The 21,606-nt window shown below is 36.4% G+C and overlaps 2 protein-coding genes across 3 annotated transcripts in view; both read left to right on the top strand.

Moving 5' to 3' along the window:
* Nucleotides 1-21,606, top strand: part of LOC127182187 (zinc-alpha-2-glycoprotein-like) — a 195,353-nt gene that overhangs the window by 75,392 nt on the left and 98,355 nt on the right. The gene's annotated exons all lie outside the window — the stretch shown is intronic.
* Nucleotides 1-21,606, top strand: part of top2b (DNA topoisomerase II beta) — a 39,242-nt gene that overhangs the window by 16,915 nt on the left and 721 nt on the right. For both annotated transcript variants that reach the window (XM_051137326.1, XM_051137325.1), the window contains exons 13-34: nt 1,943-2,068; nt 2,166-2,276; nt 2,363-2,468; nt 2,558-2,667; nt 2,779-2,871; nt 5,453-5,567; nt 5,763-5,884; nt 7,454-7,602; nt 7,735-7,966; nt 9,931-10,065; nt 10,182-10,382; nt 10,820-11,015; nt 11,253-11,344; nt 13,379-13,534; nt 13,883-13,966; nt 14,062-14,259; nt 16,017-16,170; nt 16,268-16,435; nt 17,501-17,684; nt 18,233-18,315; nt 18,410-18,499; nt 21,118-21,341. In XM_051137326.1, the coding sequence (XP_050993283.1) occupies nt 1,943-2,068; nt 2,166-2,276; nt 2,363-2,468; nt 2,558-2,667; nt 2,779-2,871; nt 5,453-5,567; nt 5,763-5,884; nt 7,454-7,602; nt 7,735-7,966; nt 9,931-10,065; nt 10,182-10,382; nt 10,820-11,015; nt 11,253-11,344; nt 13,379-13,534; nt 13,883-13,966; nt 14,062-14,259; nt 16,017-16,170; nt 16,268-16,435; nt 17,501-17,684; nt 18,233-18,315; nt 18,410-18,499; nt 21,118-21,341 (3,129 nt within the window). The remainder of the gene's footprint in view (nt 1-1,942; nt 2,069-2,165; nt 2,277-2,362; nt 2,469-2,557; nt 2,668-2,778; nt 2,872-5,452; nt 5,568-5,762; nt 5,885-7,453; nt 7,603-7,734; nt 7,967-9,930; nt 10,066-10,181; nt 10,383-10,819; nt 11,016-11,252; nt 11,345-13,378; nt 13,535-13,882; nt 13,967-14,061; nt 14,260-16,016; nt 16,171-16,267; nt 16,436-17,500; nt 17,685-18,232; nt 18,316-18,409; nt 18,500-21,117; nt 21,342-21,606) is intronic.

The raw sequence follows: 21,606 nt of genomic DNA, 5'->3' as shown, positions 1-21,606 counted from the left end.
CTGAGTTTCAGTTCAGCTTTGTGATAGAAAGGAAACTCAAATGGCAGAAAGCAACATTTGTTTATTTGTTTTTGTTAGGGTTAGGGTTAGGGTTAGGGTTATTTGTTTTTGTTTAAGTTGATTTTGCTGGTATGAGGAAAGTTGAAGTAATCGCGCCGGCACACTCAAACAAAAAACAAATCAGTTCCAGGCTTCTAGCATTGCTAACTTGACAGCGCAGTTGGAACTTTATAAAAAAAAACACAGTGAACCAAACATCAGTGCGCCCCCCTCACTGTGTCAACGCTAGAACGCGACTGAAGTACAAAGTCTATAATTTACATAATAAATAATAGTTTAGCATTTGGATACATCGCAAATATGGAAGTATTATGGAATATTTGGATTTATGCCGAATGAGAGAGGTAGGATACATGAGCACAAAGCTCCATTTCGCAAACAGTTGAATACGCAAGCCTTTAAAGTAACGTTATACTACTCTGTCTGTGAGAGACACGTTCAGAATCAGCACGATCAATCAGCACGATCACTGTCTTCACACTGACAGTGTGCAACTCCTGGCATTTGCTGTTCTTCTGCTGGCGGTTATCAAGCAGAGTTGCATTACTGCGGGCGCCCCCTTCTGGATTGAGGGTGAATTGCCTGTATTCGTTGTAAGACCTTTCCACTGAAAAAACAAATTTCATGTGATCGCGCTGGCGCCTCCATGTCCTGCAAAGCGCGCATTAGCCTCCACAATCTCCGCACAAACGATTGGATATGCACCTAATAGCGCACATATATCTAGGTTTAACGTCTAAACTACCATTGTTATATGCTTGAACTGTTTATTTTAGGCAAGTCGTGATGATTTGAGAAGGCAAAGTTGATCAAACATGCATTATGATCAACTATGGTCAACTATGATCAACAGCGGCAGACTATGGCCGCTTGGTCGTTAAACAAAAATTTATATTCCCAACAAACTTGAGATGTCCGACGTGCTGATCATGTCTATATTGCATCTATCGGTCCAGGGCCATATCTGCACGTCTACAAGACATGCAAATCGTCACGGAACACGGAAAACCAACCGCCAACCAACTGCCCCACCCAGGCTTCAGCTCTGGTCGCATCGTAGGGAAACGCAAACAATAGTTTTCTGTTGTCGCACCTAGGATACCAGCACTTAAGTCGAGGCATGTCTCTGAATGACACTGAGAGAAGAAGCGGTACTATCTTATGCATAATACAGCAGATATTTTTTATGCATACTACAGTCCACTGGTTGGGTTGAACAAGCTCTTTCTCATGAATAAATCCAGAAGAACGCTCAGAAACAAGTGACGTAGAAATGGCCCTCTGCTGCCCCTGCAGCCTATCTATAACACATGCTGAGGGCCGGCTCTACGTCACATCTCTTGACATGACCTTGACTTTGCTTTTCAACTCGGAAGAACAAAATGGCTCAGAAAAATGAAAAAAAAACAATTTCCACTTTTTGATAACATTTATGAGTGCTATTAGTGTTTTCACTGAAATGCCGTCTGTACATTTCTGCTCACATCTCAAAAAATGTGTTCTGGGGTTTCATGACCCTTTAAAGCCTTTCGGTTCAGCATGCATGTTTCAAACAAGTGCAGCACTGTTTTAACCATTGCATGTGCAGAACTTCTGAGTGTGCGTAACATTATTGGAAACTCCATGTTTCCCCCTCTAGAATGCCACAATACTGTTTATACTTTGATATTTAATAAAGAAGAAAAAAAAAGTCAATTGTTTTGTTTTTTTCATCTCACTGTACTGAAAATATACTGAGGTGAATCATCATTTTTTTTTCTCTTTCATTTGTCTAGTTATGCTTAGCTTTAAAACATTTCATTAGTTAGAAATTGCTTATTGAGAATACAAATGGTATAAAATGATTTTTAGAACTGGAAGTTGACTCCTGTTTTGATTGTAGATCATGGAGAACGCAGAAATCAACAACATTATCAAAATTGTGGGTCTCCAGTACAAGAAGAGCTATGAAGACCCAGAGTCCCTGAAGAGCTTACGCTACGGAAAGATTATGATCATGACCGATCAGGTGTGATTTTGAAAAAGAACATGTCTTTTCTATCCATTAAGTATGCAGAGATGTTCCCTATCCCTGTATGCATAACTTCTATTATGTGTACTACCAGGATCAAGATGGCTCTCACATCAAGGGTCTTCTCATTAACTTCTTCCATCACAACTGGCCATCCCTGCTGAAGCACACCTTCCTGGAGGAGTTTATCACACCCATTGTAAAGGTATGATAATCATCAAATAAAGCAAATGTTCTGCTCATGAGTGCTGCTTCAGGTTTTTATATTTGTTTCTAAAATGCTCTCTTCAGGCCAGCAAGAATAAACAGGAAGTATCGTTCTACAGCATCCCAGAATTTGAAGAATGGAAGAAGCATACAGAAAACTATAAAACATGGCACATAAAGTACTACAAAGGTTTGTTTAATGTTTGCTACTTATTTGAAACTGTCTGCTTCTAAAAACAAGCAGCATTCATGACTATATGTTTATTACGTGTTTGTTAGGTTTGGGTACCAGTACGAGCAAAGAAGCGAAGGAATATTTCGCTGACATGGAAAGACATCGAATTATGTTCAAGTACAATGGCACTGAAGATGATGCAGCCATCACACTGGTTAGTTAGTCACTACTGGTCTTGTTTGTGCTATGTTTGATGCAACATTACATTTATTTAGATATTAGCTGTATGTTACTTCGGTTAACATTGTGTGTGAACTCTGCTCAGGCCTTCAGTAAGAAGAAAACTGATGACAGGAAGGAGTGGCTGACTAATTTCATGGAGGACAGACGGCAGAGGAGGATGCATGGGCTGCCTGAGGTACATATATCAATTACACATTCTGAAAAATGAAAGAGAAATGTTTAATGTGGGTGTATCAATTTTAAAATCAGAAATAGTAAAAAAAAAATTGCCCTGTATCGTAGGTACTGTTTGAATGTCCCCTTTAAATCTGGATGGATTTCTATCTGTAAATGAATCACTGCATACTTCCCAACCTTTTTTTAGTTGCGGCACCCTGAAATTTTAACACATTTGTGGCACTCTACAAAATTAATTTTGTCACAATACTTGAATTTATAACTTTGATATGATATCTTAAAAAGTGTAGATATTCTGTGCAGCACGGAAGAACTGCAGAATATGCTGTCATACAGATATTTTTAATATGTTTAGACCATCAATGGTGGCAATCAGAAATTAATGGTGGCATTAGAAACTAATCTAATCTTCTAATGAACCAATTTATATGACAGATTGAAATGTAGGCTTTTATTCATATGTAACCATTGTTTAATTACCATTATAACTAGCTATCTCTCAAATTTTTGATCACTCAGTGTATTTTTGATTTTACAGTGGGGTAATTTTGTTGCAGTAGCACAAAACTTTGAATTGAATAAAAAATGACAAGTAAGCAGTCAATAAGAGCAAATAAACAAATTACTAATGATAGCACAAATAAACAATAACAATACAAACTAAATAAATTGCTTTTTAGTTAGTCCTGAAAAGCTATTCTTATCAGAACCCATGAGCATAACATAGCGGCTAGCAGATCAGTGAATGAGAGGGCAGCGTTACCAGAGTTGCCCATGTACACTGCCCTCCAAAAGTTTGGAAACGCCCTAGAAAAATGGGGTTTTGGACAATATTGGCATGAATCCTTTTTAATTTGTGATAATTTTGCACTGATAAGGGACAACACAAACTACGAAAACATATTTCGTTACATAAACAGTTTATATATAGAAAAAACGTAGATTTTCGATTCATCAAAATATCCAGCATTAGCAGCTATTACAGCTCTGCATAATCTGGGCCTAAATTCATTGAATTCTAAACTTAACTGGCAATCAATTGTTGAAGCTATTAAGGTGTGCTGACCCAAAAATCTTTTAAAAACCTGGGCCAAGTTTAAACCAGTAACCAGGCATCACAGCTGGTAAAGGGGCATGTCTGACTTTGACATGTATATATTGCCATTATTATGTGATCAAAATGAAAATTATTATTGCTGGTCTTCAATGATAATGTCAAGTTACTTTAATGTGTTTGCACCAAAAAATGATAAGGATTTATGCTGATATCGTCCAAAACCACACTTTGCCAGGGGTGTTTCCAAACGTTTGGAGGGCAGTGTATCACACCATGTTACAACACATTAGGGCTATTGCGAACAGAAACAATACTGTACTACATAGATGTTTCCTGTCGGCTCGTTTTTTGAGCATCCGATGATCATGAACGGTATATGAGCGGAGCGCACATGCATAGAGCGGGATAATACGCAGAGCGTCATACAGCGTGAAAGTGAAACATCAGAAAAGGATATTATATATAGTAGATGCTTTTTTGAACATTTTAGCAATTTAAAAATCTTAAAAAAAGAAGGATTTTTTACATTTTTTTAATTAAAAAAATGATCATCCAACACTAGTGTTCTCTATACAGTGTTCTTTTTCTATTATTTCGACTTTCTTTCTTTTTTTTATTTAAAAGAAAAAAATGACCCGCTAACAACTAGTGTTCTCTAGACCTTTTCTATTTTATTTACTTTTTTATGTAATTTATTATAAAATAATTATAAGATTATAAAAAAAGAAGAAAAAACCTTGCTATGTATTGCATTAGACTCAGAAATACTTAATGCTTGTATTGTCCTCATGTGTAAGTTGCTGTGGATTAAAAGGTGAATGACTAAATGTAAAGATAAATTTTCAGGACATTCTGAAGAAATTTTAAAATCTTCAGGTCACTGACCCTTCAGTACCGAAGATGTACATAACTGCATTTTTACAAAAGTTTGTAATATTGTAGCCCCAGTCCTTGATTAGGATTGGCTAAGCTGCATTCAGAACTTTCATGAAATACTCTATAAACACACACCTGTACTATTACTGTGCCAACATTGTGTGTGTAGCCTAGTAGATCTGTGGCCTACAGTGATTTAAGAAGAGCTAAGGGGCATTGTTAGACATGACCCAGTGCATTTTGCAGCTTATTGCTTCTATAGACGTGTGGGTTTGGCTCGTTGCACACATCATTTGTGAGCTGGTGAGCAGCTCAGCTGATATATGGGGAAACGACATTAGCAAAACTGAAAAAATGAATGTTGCATTAATTGCATTAATTGTTTTTAATGTGTGAAACAGAAAAAATGTTAATCAAAGAAATTAACTTAAACTTCATGTGTCAAAACTGTTTGAAGTTCTTTTAAACTTGGCAAGACTATTTGAAGCTAACATTCACAGTTTGTCCTAACCAGCTTTTGTTTCCTTTAAACTAAACTTTCATTTTCTTTTTTTCTTCTTGTTACTGTCAAGTATGAGTGACTACTTTTTGGAAATTAATAATTTTCTGATCATTCATTGTGCACGTCCTTGTTGTCTCATCACAGCAATTCCTATATGGCACATCAACACGACACCTGTCCTACAATGACTTCATCAATAAAGAACTCATCCTCTTCTCCAATTCTGACAATGAGCGTTCGATTCCATCGCTTGTTGATGGTGTGTATCTTCAGTTACGTTCTTACATGTTGAACCCTATGTTTCTCTTACCTTGAATGAATATTTTTTTGTTTGTTTGTTTTTGCCTTACTTAGTATGTTTGACTAAAGTGATAATGATGTAGATTTGCTGCCTGTCTGTGGTTTAACTGGGCCTTATCTGAACGTATTGTCTGCATTCATCTGCTGTATGTAGGTCTGAAGCCAGGTCAGAGGAAGGTGTTGTTCACTTGTCTGAAGAGGAACGATAAAAGGGAAGTCAAGGTGGCCCAGCTGGCTGGATCCGTGGCTGAGATGTCTGCATATCATCACGGCGAAGTTTGTAGCAAACTTTTCTTTGACTTCTTCCTAAATTTATTTACAGTGATTTACAGTGGTTTTCTGGATGCATTAATTACCAAGAAGCTTGAAAAAAAAAAACTTGCACATTTAGACTTATATTGTATTCATTTACTTACTGTTTGTTTCTTAAAAAAAAAAAAAAAAAAAACTAACACTAGCTTCTCTGCTCTTTTTGTATTCTATTTATTTATTTATTTTTTAAATTTATTTTTTCCTCTCTTAATTTATTATACAATTAACAAAAAGCAAAAAAGAAGGCCTCTAACACTAGCTTGTTTTTTTCTTTTTCTATTCTGTCGGTTTTCTTTTTATTTATTATATAATTAAAAAAAACCTTGCTATGTGTGCTGCATTAGGCTAACTGAGACTTGTCATAGCACTTGCATGTTATTGCTCTTTTTTTGATTTTGATTGCTTCCATTGTCCTCTTTTGTAAGTCGCTTTGGATAAAAGTGTCTGCTAAATGTAAATGTAACAAGACTTCAAGATATTTTATGCAACAGTCTTGAAAAAAACTTATTTTAACGAGGTTTTTGCGGGTCTTAAAAGTCTTAAGTCTTAAATTGCTTTTTTGTGAATTAAGGCCTTGAAAAGGTGTTAAATCAGAGCAGCAAGTCTTAAATTCATATGATCATTTTAAAGTGAAGTGAAAGCGGTATGTGCTGCTTCATCTGTCCGTCACACGAAGAAGAACTTGTCGTTTTGATTTTTTTATGGTAATAAAAATCATTTAGTTCAGTTAGAGAATAGACAATACAATTAAAACTGAACTGAAAAACACACTGCTTAATGCAGTGTGCCGAACAACAACAGATTTCATTTATCACGTGAAGAGAGTTGAGCTGACTGACAAGAAGAGAGAAGTGAGAAAGACGAGACTATGGCAGAAGAGTTTTAAAACGAAATGCAAAAGCGCCTGTTTTAAAAATATTTTGGATTTTGAAAAGCCTGTTGACTTCTGCCATTTATCTAAGGTGATAGTGGAAATTTTATATTTATTTGGTTTCACAGTGTTTGCTGATTTTAATTTTATTAAACAAGGATTTTTATTTATTTTTTTAAAATATATATTACATCAAGGTGTATGCCGTGCTTCCAAGTTTTCTTATTCGTTCTGCTAATAAACGTTCTATTATTTCTTATTTATTTGGTTACACAGTGTTTCCTGATTTTCAGTTTTGTATATTTATTTAAACTTTGTGAACTCTTTGTGAAAACTTTGTGAAAGTAAAATGCGCACAACGCTTTTACTAGCTACTTAAAACTGAAGAAAAGAGAGAAAACTGAAACTAACTAAAAACAAACAATTGCTATATTGTTTTCACTTAAATTTTTTTCCCCTTTAAATTTTCTTTAGTTGGTCTTAAAAAGGTCTTTAAAAAATCTTAAATTTACCCCCATAAAACCTGCAGAAACCCTGTTTAAACTTTGAATCCTTCAAGTTCAAGATTTTGTTGAAGGCCAAATGTACACTTATTTATTGAAAAAATTATGAAATTAAACAGGAAGAAAAATTCATGACAAGAAATGTTATCTGTTCTGCAGCAAGCCCTGATGATGACTATCGTGAATTTGGCCCAGAACTTCGTGGGCAGCAACAATATCAACATCCTTCAGCCTCTCGGTCAGTTTGGTACCCGTATCAACGGCGGTAAAGATGCTGCCAGCCCTCGTTACATCTTCACTATGCTTAGGTAAGATTTTATTTGTTTTGACATACTGGTGCAAAACAAAAAAATGTGCTTTTTCAAGGCTATGAAAACAAATAAATTAAAATATAAATAATAATATAAACTAAAGAAATCAATTTTTGTCTTTTCTTGCAGTCCACTGGCCAAACTGCTGTTTCCTGCTGTGGACTCCAGCCTGCTGAAGTTTCTGTATGATGACAACCAGAAGGTGGAGCCAGAGTGGTACATACCCATAATTCCCATGGTGCTAGTGAATGGAGCTGAGGGTATCGGGACTGGTTGGGCCTGCAAGATCCCCAACTATGACCCACGAGAGATTGTCAACAACATTAACCGTATGCTCAACCACCAGGACCCTCTTCCCATGGTAATACCTCCCTCTTACTATTGTCCTGACCACTGCATGTTTATTAGCCATGTGACGGTATTACATTTTTATCATTAGAACTGCTGAAACTCTTTATTTACTCTTATTTTTGGATACTTTTTCCGGTTTGGCCATTAATATTTGTTATATTATTTTAAAGTATATCATTTGCATGTGTTTTTAAGCTCTACCAGTTTAAATGTTTAAGTGATTTTAAGTGCAGTAAATCATCTTAAGCACTTGCTTTGTTGCACTTAATTAGTTTCTTTGTTCTTTTATTAGTGTTTACTTGTCTTCTTCAGTAAGCTTGAGAGCTTCTTACTTTCTTAATTTTTTTTTCTTTCCTTTTATTTGGCAAAATCGCCTGCCCCGAATTTATAGTATTTTGACAAATAGCATGTATGTTCATTACTGGCACATGTCTAATGTTGAATTCAGACCCTATTTAATTTGGCCTAATTTGCTGGGGTGAATAGCTATTGATATTTTTTGATAATTATTGATTGCACAAAATGAATCTTTGGAAAATGTTTACCCAATTTTTGTAATGTCTCTGCAGCAGATGGGTGCAAGTGCCATTCTGTCCGGGTTGTTGTGATAGTAAAACTAGAGGAACAAAAGCACAAGTTGAAAAGTGAAGTGGCCAGTCAGGGCTCTACAGTGTGACCATTACAGCCGCATTTGAAACTGCGTGCGTCTATGAAAAAATATTTAGGTGCCGGTGCGACTGACCCAATCAGCATATTTGTGTTTGCACTCAGGGGAGCGTCGAACATTTGTACCTATGCGTTTTTGCAGAGTTGAGTAATGTATAACAGACATATCTGCTGATTCCTTGAACACAATGTTAATCAGAATTCATTCACTGCTCAAAAAAGTGAACGTTTGTTCAGTGCCAAATTCTGCAAGTGCACAAATCGTCTTATGACAAAGTTTAGACTAAGTTTAGAGATTATTTAATGATTATTAAGGGAGTTTGCAAATGTGATACATTTAAACAAAAGTTCAATAAACAAAAAGTTAATACTAAGTGACTTACATTGTCTGACTATAACACTGTTTGATTTTGTTCTATTTCATTGAAAATAGTTTCAGACAGTCAAAGCTGAGCAGCTGCGCATCTCTAAAAGCAAACACATCTTGTTTCGTTAATGAATGAATGTGCGTTTTTAAACAAATCTAGTGAGTCAGTGATTCATGAGTACCCATTCATAAAGACAGTCACTTGCTTCATTTCTGAATGAATCAGCCGTTCGAATGAATCAACTGATTGAATGATTCACTTCTAACCTACTGGCAGTTTTAGTATAGTATATTTTTATATATCAAAAATGTATACTAAAAACATTAATCTCAACATTAATTTATACATTTTATTGCACTTGTGCCACCTCTGAGCCTCGTTAAACATCTAAAAATACACCTAAAAGCCATTTTTGTTTCTTAAATTAATTTTGTTAATACTGATTTCATATAATTGGTAACTTATTCGTCTTATTCTCCTTGTTCTTATTTTATTGTTTTCATTAGAAAAAAGCTTATAAATATATATTTTTTGAATTTGACATAAATTATGACATTTTTAATAAAATTAGAAAATGCCATTACAAAGGTTAAAAAAGCCCTGTAAATCACTTTAAGGAGTCAAATATCACCTCGTAATGGGAATGCTAATTTTTGATCATAATTTTTGATTATTGATTAGAAGGTGCTCTTGAATCTTTTGACTGTGCGCCTAAAATGAAAAGTAAGTGTAGAGCCCTGCCAGTGTTTTACATTTTTAGCATTTTTTTTTTTTTTTTTCTCAAGACTTTATCTAGCTACAGTGATAAACAGCGGCCACTAGTGGAAACAGCTATACAACATCAGATACCTTATCTTTGGAGGGATGGAGGGATCATCAAACTCATGTTCAGAATAAGTTTAATTGACTCATTCTCTGCATCTCTTCATGTTTGTGTTAGCTGCCCAGCTACAAGAACTTCAAAGGTGCCATTCACGAGCTGGGACAGAACCAATATTTGGTCAGCGGAGAAGTGTCCGTCCTGGACAAAAATACCATAGAGATCACTGAACTTCCTGTTCGCACCTGGACTCAGGTAAGGTCACTTGTAGAAGTCTTGATTTGATAAAGCTGGATCTCTTTACTGCAATACTGTTGTGTTGATGAATTCCATCTTTTCTCTCTCTCTCTCTCTCTCTCTCTCTCTCTCAGGCGTATAAGGAGTCGGTTCTGGAGCCCATGCTCCAAGGAACAGATAAAACTCCTCCTCTGATCAGCGACTATAAGGAATACCACACCGACACCACAGTGAAGTTTGTGGTGCGAATGACAGAGGAGAAGCTTGCACAGGCAGAGGCAGCCGGTCTCCACAAGGTCTTCAAACTGCAGTCGTCCCTTACCTGCAATTCAATGGTATGAACCTTCCCTCCTGAAACTGCTGAATCAAGCTATCATGATTTCACACCTCGATTACTAATTAGGCCAGAAACAATCTGCAGAAACATAAACCATTGTGGAGTAGCCCAGTACCCGTGTGACTCATCATATACGTAAACAGAGCAAAGTAGTTACCTTTAAGGATGGCACCATGTGGAAATGAGAGCTAGAGATATTCCTTGTGCAGGTTCTAATGGACACAACCTCAAGCAAGCCAAATGTGACCAAAAATAAAACAAACACCAAAAAAGCAATTAAGGGCGTTTTTGCAATTTTTTCCTTTTTGAATACTCTGTAGGTCTAGATTATTAATAATGTGTCACCAGTCTATCGCCAGTTTTACTGTGGTTTGTCATGACTCCAGTAATGTGATTTTTTTATTTGCCTCATGCTTTTTCATCTCTGGTCTGTAGGTGCTGTTTGACCACATGGGCTGTCTGAAGCGCTATGAGTCTGTGCAGGACATCTTGAAGGAGTTCTTTGAGCTGCGCTTGCACTATTATAAACTGAGGAAGGACTGGCTGGTTGGTAGTCTGGGCTCTGAGTCAGCCAAACTCTCTAACCAGGCACGATTTGTGCTGGAGAAGATTGAAGGAAAAATATCAATCGGTGAGATGTTTATCCATACGTCTGTCAGATTTTAAGATGTTTTTCGCCTGCATCCTCTTCTGAAATATTTATGTGTTTTTTCTCGTCTCTCTGGTTGGTAAATCTGAATCTCTACTTCAGTGTAACTGCTAATAATGGCCTTACTGCGAAGGACAAATGAATGAAGATTATTTATTTAAACATTAACAAATAAATGTGCTCTCAGGGTGTTTTATTGGTTTGTGTTTATTTTACCAGAGAACAAGTCAAAAAGAGATTTGATCCGAATGCTGGTGCAAAGAGGATATGAATCCGACCCCGTTGCAGCCTGGAACAAAGCCCAGGAGAAGGTATGTGAGGAAACATCGATGATAGATATAGCTTTGTCTGTAGAGGTCTGTTAAAGGTCAGCTCATGCCTTAAGATAAAGTCCATGCATTAAGACCAAACACAAAATTGTAGACATGTGTAATGTGAGTTAATTGATTTTTCAAAATGGAATCCAATGCATCTGCCTGTTCGCTTGGTTGCACACAACGAAAATGACATCATTGCAGAGTTTGCCTAGATGCGTATTGACTTTGCTAGACCCCATTTTGCATGGCAATGTGCATGCCATTTTTGTAACTTTAGCTATGTGTGCAAGTATGCAAGCATTTGTATATTATGGGTTTGGTTTTGAGTTAATGCACTAAAATGAACAAAATAAATATGACTAAAATTCATAGAAGGTTATGGTTTACAAAGAACCCATTTTTCTTGTGCATTTGGTAGTTTTTCTGGTAAAATTATTAATTTTTAATTTAATTTAATATCTCTACGTAATGTTTATCTTTATTCCTGTTATACTTTTTTATTTATTCGTATATCTTTATTCCATTCATTTCTTTTATATTTTAATAAAAAAAAAGAATTATTAAAAAATTACATGGGATTAGGGTTGGGTATCAAAAATCAATTCCAATTCCAGAATCGGATACTTAAGGTCAGGAATTGGATACTTCTGGTGAAATTAAAATTTCCTATATGCGGTGAGGACCTGACCTAGCAATCTGCCAGGATCTTGCATGCTAATCTAAACACATAGCACTATAAAGTATGGCTATACTTGCGATCAGAAATCGAAAAAGCAAAGTAGCCTATAATATTTCTGATAAGCTAAACATGTTGCAGTAGATGTGTCACCACCAATATGACAAAGCATTTAATTTAACAGATCGTTAAAGATCACAAACACGATTCAAATACTAGCGTGATTCTGTTCCTAAATTACAATGATTCATCTGTTTGATTTCTCAACCTTTCTTCCATGCAGCGAGCGATCATACTAGTGTGATTTGAACATTCAAATCTGCTGCCGCTGACCTAAAGAGAGACACTGTCATGTATATGAATGAAACAGTTTCACAGTCTTTCAACCACACAGTTTAGTATTTCTGTGTTACGAACATTCAAATAATCACAGAAGTACTGGGATAAAAGTTCATAGTCTGGATATAAACTCTAATATGTACGGTAGAGATCAAAATAGAGTAAATCATCATTTTGAAAGTTAATTTAACATTCCAAATAATGTTAAAGATTTATCGATTACGTTGTTATGTCAGTAGATGGCAAAAGGGGCTGTTAATAATGTATTTGTCTTTGATTATTCATTCAAGAACACTGATTCATCCAGTAATGAACCAATTAAATCTTGAGTGAATCACTGAATAATTTACTTATAAATTAGGCCTACATGTGATTTTGTTTAGTTGTCTGTTTTTTTTTCATCAGAATCGTAAGAGAACAACCCAATTTTCCAGAATCACACAGCATTTTTTTTTGCAAACAGCTCTTAAGTGAATCTTGTTTTTATGTAGCCTGTTGATTTTTTGTTCATGGTATTCAGCTGCAACTAAATGTTTAGCAAAAAAAAAGAAAGAGAATAAATATGCTTGATATCATCTTTTATTCACACTGGAATCGAAACTGGGATTCGAGAAGAATCGAAATCGGAATTATAAAATATTTTAACGATACCCAGCCCTACATGGAATACACACATCTTTAAAGCTATCCAAGAAGTGTTTGACATAACAAAAAGTTAGACGATATGACCTGATGCTGTTTTGCCAAACTACTTCTTATAGTCTATAATAGTCTTTTAGTCTTGTATTTACTTCTTATACTTATAGACAAGACCTTAGATACGAACAATCAATCAATCCTGAGCCTTAGTATAAGTTACTTTGTTATCAAGTTGTTGTTTTTTAAAAATTGTTTCTGTTTATAATATTATAGTAAGCTGGATTTTGTGATTTCTAGTGCCTGTAGCGCTTGAACTTTTAATCACTGTTCATATCTCGCTTTCTCTCTGTTTGTCTGGATGATGATGATGTTAGTCTTTGGAGGATGAGGATGGCGATGGTAATGAAAGTGACAGCTCAGTGGACTCTGGCTCTTCCTCTGGGCCGAATTTCAACTACATTCTGAACATGCCTCTGTGGTGTCTGACCAAGGAGAAGGTTGAGGAGCTCCTCAAGCAGAGAGACCTGAAGGTACTATTATTTATTACACTGAATGTTTCATATCAGTTTTATACTGTAAGGTATAATCCACGGCTACCTGTGCATTAAACAAATTTAATGCATAGTGTGGAGACAAAGAACCACTCAACGCGAAGCAGTTATCTCCGCAGAGTGCATGAAATATGGTTGATCCTGCTTATTTTATATTGTCCCTGTCTGTCGAGCCTACTGCATATTGCCCACCCCTATTCTATCTATTCTTCTGAAGTCATATAATAGATTTAAGTGAGAAAAAGGCCATTTTTAAGTTGTTATTTACTAAAAATCATTCGTTTGAACAGCAGAAGGTAGACATCTGTTCTTCAATGTTTTATATAGAAAGCAGAGCTGAATGAACTCCAGCGGAAGAATTCAGAAGATCTGTGGAGGGAAGATCTGGCCATCTTCATAGAGGAGCTGGATGTGAGTCTCTTTTACAGACATTAGCTTTAGGATTGGGTTAAGTTGCGATGCATGTGATGAACTGTGTGAGAGTTTTCTCTCTGTTTTTCTTCCAGCGTTTAGAGGAGCAGGAGAAGGAGAGTGCGAACTCTGGGAAGGCTGTGAAGCTGGTGAAAGGGAAGGTGGGCAAACCTAAAGTGAAGAAGATGCACCTGGAGGAAACTCTGCCCTCTCCGTTTGGCCGCAGGATAGAGCCACAGGTCACACTCGCTATGAAAGCCGACGCCTCCAAGAAACTCACCAAAAAGAAGAAGGTAAAGATGAGTGTGTGTGAGGCTGAAACAAAATATATACCAGTCAACAAATGTAGTGTATCCATACTGAATGTTACTGTAAATATAGTCATGCAGTATATTAAATGTATTACAGGAGTATTATAATTAATTTATACTGTATTTTCTGGAAAATATATTATGTAAGTTGCTTTGAAAATATGTCACCTATATTCTTGTATTCGGGAAATTAGGTAATATAAAGAATATAATTGAATAATGAAGAAATACCAGGTTTTTTTTAGAAATTGTATGGTTATTTTTACTGTGATAGAGAGGAGCCATGCATGATTTAACCTGTGGTTACCATGATCTAGTGTAGCTAGCTACGTCAAGCCTTCAAATAAATAAATACACCTGTTGCACCAGCTAAAACTATGATTAGGCGCAACTACACCCAGCATAGACACATTCTACTGCAGAGATAGTTGAGACACCATTCACATTTGCAGGGGTGACAAATGTACATTTACTCAGGGTTTCAGCGGGTTTTAAAAAAGTCTTAAATTGCTTTTCCGTGAATTAAAGCCTTGAGAAGGTCTTAAATCAGATAATAAAAGTTTGTTACGTTACATCAATGCAGCTCATTTAAAAGTGAAAGTAAAATGCGCAGGACACTTTTACAAGCTACTTAAAAGTGAAGAAAAGAGGGAAAACTCAAACTCACTATAAACAAACATTTTGACGCCGAATTGCCACTAATTTGAAAGTGAAAGTAAAATGTGCATGGCGCTTTTACCAAAGGAAAGTGAGGAAAAGAGGGAAAACTGAATCAAACTAAAAACAAACAATTGCTAGATGCTGAATTGCTGCTAATTTGAAAGTGAAAGTAAAACTTGAACTATACTTAGAGAATATATTGCGTTATTGTTTTCCCTTCGATTTTTCTTCCCTAAATTTTGTTTAGTTGGTCTTTAAAAAGTCTTAAATTTACGCTCATAAAACCTGCAGAAACCCTGTTTACGACTAACTTTATTAAACTCGTATAAAATGATTTTTAAATGTGTTATGATGCTGATATCTACATAACGTTACTCTTTGTGTGATAGAGATGAAGTTAACAGTATTAAATTATATAAATATAAAAAGCATACAGAAGCATTTTTGCCATTTACAATTAAGAATGCCTGGAATTTTGAGTTTTAAAAGATAATAATAATAAATGAACGTGCGTGCACTCTGTGATTTGGGGATATAGCCAACTTGATAATGTCAGATTGCACATCACTACAACAAAACTTACCATATTATCGCAGATGATATACAGTATATTGCACACCCCAGACTTGACTTGAGTGAAAAATTAATCATCCGCGGTTGTGCGCGCACTTGTTTACACATGAGTAAAGGTGTTTTAGGAGTCTAACTTGCAAGCGCCAGACCACTGATTCATCAAACCTGCTTGCTTGCAGTCCGTGTTCTTCTGACTATTTTGTAGTAAGTAATGAATATGCTTTGCGGAAATGTATTGGAGTAAAAGTACACATTTTAATTAGGAAGTGTAGTGGAGTAAAAGTTGGCTGAAATATAAAAACTCAAGTAAAATACAGATACTCCCAAAAAAATACTTAAGTACTGTAACAAACTGTAACATTAATTATTTGTGAGAAACAATAGTAATGTTATAATTATTATTATTAGTGTATGTAATAGTCTGGAGCCCTAGCAAATAAATGCTAATAAATGTCAAGCCTGGTAGTGCGTCTGTACATGTCTAATGATGTGTGTGTTTGTGTCAGCTTGAGGTAGACGCAGCCATGAAGACGGAGTTTGATGATGACAGTGCGCTGGGCTCCAATGAAGGAGAGAATTCCCTCATTTCTCCATCCGGCCTTCCCAATCCAGGAGCCAAACCCAAAGCTCCGCGAGTGAAGAGAGAGAAGAAGGAACCTGGTAACAATAAATACTGGCACTCTTTAACTTCAGTTCAACCACTTTCAAAAGTGTTTTTTGTTTTTAATATTTTTATTTTTAATGTAAAAAATTTCAGGTACTCCGAGACAAAAGAAGCCAGCAGGTCCTAAAGGTTCAGCTAAGAAAGTGAAGAAAAGGAATCCGTGGTCAGATGATGATGAAGTTGATGATGATCGGTCCGACATTGAGCTGGATGAAAATGAACCTGTTATTCCCAGAGACACCACATCCAGGAGAGCATCAGGTGCGTGTGCTTCACCATATATATTTGCATGGTATCGGTGGGCTGGACTGCTGTATGTTATTAAAGGAGTCCACTTCCAGAACAACAGTGTACAAATATTGTACTCACCCCCTTGTCATCCACGATGTTCATGTCTTTCTTTCTTCAGTTGTAAAGAAATTATGTTTTTTGAGGAAAGCATTCCATATTATGGACTAATATGGTGCCCCGATTTTGAACTTCCAAAATGCAGTTTAAATGCGGCTTCAAACGATCCCAAATGCTGTTGTAAATGATCCCAGCCGAGGAAGAAGGGTCTTACCTAGTGAAACGATCGATTATTTTAATAAAAATAATACAATTTATATACTTTTTAATACCAAACGCTCGTCTTGTCTTACTCTGACTGGACTGTTTTTGTTCCGGTTCAAGACAGGGTTTGTCGAAAAACTCCAATCTCATGTTCTCCCTCAACTTCGAAAATCGCCTTATATCACTGTTTTACCATTTTTGTTAAGGGTGTTTGATCGTCTTTGCATGTTCACTTTGCAAAGACTGGGTCGGTACTTCTGCAGCTATGAAGGATGATTTTGAAATGATTTTTGAAGGTGAGGGAAAAAAATACGATGGGAGTTTTTCAACATACCCTAACTGTCTTGAACCAAAATACACAGAGTTTAAGGGGAGCAAAGCAAGACGAGCGTTTGGCATTAAAAAGTATATAAATTGTATTATTTTGAAACAACCGATCGTTACGCTAGATAAGACCCTTCATTCTTGACTGGGATCATTTACAACCGCATTTGGGATCGTTTGAAGCTGCATTTAAACTGCATTTTGAAAGTTCAAAATCGGGGCACCATATATGGAGAAAAATGCAGAAATGTTTTCCTCAAAAACCATAATTTCTTTACGACTGAAGAAAGAAAGACATGAACATCTTGGATGACAAGAGGGTGAGTACATTATATGTGAATCTTTGTTTTGGAAGTGGAGTGCTCCAACAAAAGTAGCTTACTCACATTGTGTTAAAATAACTCTTCACGACATATAGCCTGAAATGTTTTGTGTTGTGTTGTTTCACAGCTGTGAAGGCCAAGTACACTTTTGACTTCTCTGAGGAGGAGGAGGAAGAGGAGGATGGTGATGAAGAACAGGAGAATGACGCTTCAGCATCCCCAGTTCGCTCCTATAAAGATACAGAGCAACACAATGACGATGAAGATGATGACGATGACATTTTCCCCCCAAAAACAACATTTACTGCTTTGTATGTTCTGTCCATATATTCACTTTTGGGTGAATCTCTCAAAGCCTGACAAAAGCATTTTAAGTTCATTTTTCAGAAGTATATGTTTTGTATAAATGTTGCTCTTTTAGGACCATACAGATTTTTGCATTGTGACATTATTTTATTACAGTTCAACACATTTCTCATTAGTGTCATGCAGAAAATTGCTGCATAAAAATCTGTGCTGTAAAAAAAAATCAGCTGAACACACAGGTCACACACATTTCTACAACACAGATTGTGATTACTATTTAAACTGTTTACTACTGGCTAAATATTTGTACTGCCTTTATGCTAATTTAAATAAAAATATAGTTGTATTAATATTAATAATTATTTTAATATAAGGAACAAATGTTGTGTTACAATATTAACCTAACATATCTGAGAATAATGACAATTGTATATTTTGGATTGGTTTTGTGAGATCCACCCATTTAGTGAAACTATGTAGTATACATTTACTTCATAAGTGACAATCAAATATGGATGCGAGCTCATTTCATTTTTAATTAAATCATTTTCAGGTCCACTTCACCAGCGAAGAAAAAGAATCCAGAGACTGTGTTGTCATCCAGAGCCGCCTATGCTGACAAGAGCAGCGATGACGGTATGTGACAAACGGTGGTTTATCATGTCTAACAACAAGGAACTAAACCAAAGCCTGCTAGTACATGTATTAATGATGTGCATTTGTTCATCAGATGTGAAGTCAGACAGCGATGATGACAGGGGTCCAGTGTTCTCCTCGTTTTCCAGCAGTTCTGCTTTTGACAAACCTCCAGCGAAAAAAGGTACATGACTGGCACTGAGTAATCATATTTAGAAGTCAACATGAACTCGAAATTGAACCTTTTTATTTCCTTTATGAGTATTGCTCATGCTAGTGTGAACAATAGGTTGTTTGCAATCACGTGATTTGAAATGCAGCTGGAGGGCAGGAATCGATTTTTCTCTATAGGAATCACTAGCAGAATCTCAAAATGCCTATGTTTTGAGTTGTATATGGAAATCGGTCAAACCGAGAAATTTCATTTTGTATTGTGAATGAAAATGTGCAGTTCATAAGGAGGAAAAGGCAAGGAATTGACTGAAAAACACAGGGAAAATTGGCTTGTAAACATGCGTCTGCAGTCAGGAGGAGAGTCAGATAATGCAAGAGTATTCGAATGGTTAATAAAGATAAAATAATATTAAGATATAAAGAAATATATAAATAGATACAGGGTGAGACGGTGAGAATCCACTTAATGCTAAATGCCACACGTAGACATGATGTAAATAAGATATTATATTTGCAGTTGATTACAACGGAACCTTGTGAGATTCCGATTAATTGAAGTGAGTGAAAGCTTTTAAGTGACTATATGAAAGCGGTATTTGCTTGCTTTCTAGGCTATAATCAATTCAGAATTTGAAAAAGCAAATGTAGCTTTACATGCTGCTAACAGGACCAATAGCTAAAAACCCTGTACAGCAGCAGTTTCAGGAGTGACATATATCCTGCATCCTTCATATAAATGTGGGAATCACTTTCGAAATAGTTTGTTTGCTATCAGGCTTAGTTGCTTAGCTTATATCCACCGCCTTGATGGCAGGCAGTTATTTCACTTTAGTTGAAAAATCACTCCTCTTCATAACGTTTTTTTGTGTGTGATTTTCCAAAGGGAGATATTTAGTTTTTAAAACATCTCTTTTCAAGAACTACAATGAACGGCTCATTTGGACTACAACGTTTGTTTTCTGCATGTTATGATGTCACAGCGTGCTCCATTAGAATATCATTAAAATAAATCCTGCCTACAGAAATTCGAATGGTTGGGGGGTGTATAGGGACAAGGTGGGGGATTAGCCTAACTTTAGCAATGCAGCGCTGAGAGCAGTTTCTGAGATGCTTTAAAGAGCCGCAGTGCAAGCACTGACTAGAGTGGCCGTGTCGGAGCCGTAACGCACCGTAGACGTGTACAGTGTGTGGTAAGAGATGTATTCATCATACAGTGTAGATAGCTGTTTTTTAAAATGCATAAACTTGCACTAGAATAGGCTAGGCTGATCAGTGATATGTTCTTTGATAATGTTAATGTTAGGCTGCTTTTAGCCTTTAGCTGGAGCTGGTTTTGGGCAATGAAACTAAATATGTAAATAATTAAATGCATTAGCACGATAATGTCATGTATCAGCGATTTGGCGGGCTGATGATAGGACCCAACACTACTGTAGCATATAATTTACTCACGCTCTATGCATGCTAGGTGTATATGACTTCCTTCTTTCAGACGAATGCAATCGGAAATGATCTTGGCACTCCCAAGCTTTAGAATGGCTAAACATCCAATAATATGGATCCATGCATAATAAAAAGTGCCTTACATGGCTCTGGGGGGTCAATAAAGGCCTCCTGTAGCGAATCGATGCATTTTTGTAAGAAAAATATCCATTTTTAAAATATAGGAATCACTTTCATCTAGCTTGCGCTAACAGTTGTACGCAGAACTTGCTGCTTTGGTAAGGGGCGTGACGGTACTGAAACACTGTCTAAGCTGTTCGCCAGTCACAACGCAGCGGGACAGCTAACCAATCACAACACATTTGGTTTTTCGAAAGGTGGGCCTTCATGAAACCCTAACCAATTGAGCCATTTGTGCCAGGCTGGGAGAAATGTCTTGTAATAATGTAAATTATGTTAAAAATAATGCTTTTTTCGAACCACCAAGCATGAGAGCATGTTCTAGTAAACCCCCAACTATTTGCACACACAAGCATTATCCGACTCTCCTACTGACCACAGTTGGAGGTTTACAAGCCACTTTTCCTGCGCTTTTCAGTCCATTTCATGCCCTTCCCCCCTTATGAATGGCAAATTTTCATACTTGATAAAAGCTCCTTGTGGTTTCTCGGTTTGACCGATTTGAGCATCCATAAACAACGCAAAACATAGACATTTTAAGTTTCTACTAGTGATTCCTATGGAGAAAAATGCCCTCCAGCTGCATTTTATGCCACAGCAATGATGTCATGTGCAAACAACCTATTCACCAATGCATGTTATTTCAAAGAAAAAAGTTTGTCTTAGAATTATTTAATCAAAATCTAATAACTTACGGAATAATTGCATTTTCTGAAATGAAGTGATAAAGTGTGCACGATCCACAAAATCACTTTCAATGGCACAACCACTTTTCACAAGCCAATCAGTTTCTGGTGGAGAAAATCTGGTCTCACCCAACATTTTTATATTGAACATCCTCTTTCAGTTTTTAAATGACCAGAAATATATTTATACAGAGATCTTTACCAGCATGTGTGTCCAGTGGCCATGTAGCTCACCAGCTCAGCCCAATTATGATGTTAACGAGTAAATGCAAATAGCTCCTTTTAGGCCTATTTGAATCATTTCGTTCTGTTACTCCAGCTAAGAAACCTGCAGACACAGCACCTAAACAGAAGAAAGCTCCTGTAAAAGCCAAGAAGCCTGAAACATCCGTCTGGGATTCAGACTCAGACACGGGCACTAAAAAAGCACCAGCAGCGCCTAAAGGGGCCGGGAAAGGCCGAGGCAGGAAGAGGAAGCAGTCGAGCTCCGAGGAGGATGACTACAGCCCTGTGAAGAAGACTGGAAAAATTGCCACAAGCAGGGTGAGTGAATAATTAGGGGTGGGCAAAATAATATCTTCAATTAATATTTGCTTCTATAATCTTCTATTAATATTTATTTTCAACTATTTTGATAAATTATTACAAATAATGAACGCGCTATCTAACAATCTAATAAGAGTGTGATTGCACTTGTAATGGTGACTATAATAATGAATAGGTGGATGAACTTTTTGTCCTGCAGTGGGCGCCAGCGGTCTGGCAATTCTTTTTGTTATCCTTTCCCAGCCAAATATTAAAATTAAAT

This window comes from Labeo rohita, chromosome 19 (assembly GCF_022985175.1).
Source record: "Labeo rohita strain BAU-BD-2019 chromosome 19, IGBB_LRoh.1.0, whole genome shotgun sequence".
NCBI lineage: Eukaryota > Metazoa > Chordata > Actinopteri > Cypriniformes > Cyprinidae > Labeo > Labeo rohita.
The sequence above is the reverse complement of the archived record's forward strand: the minus strand, read 5'-3'. Positions and strand labels throughout refer to the sequence as shown.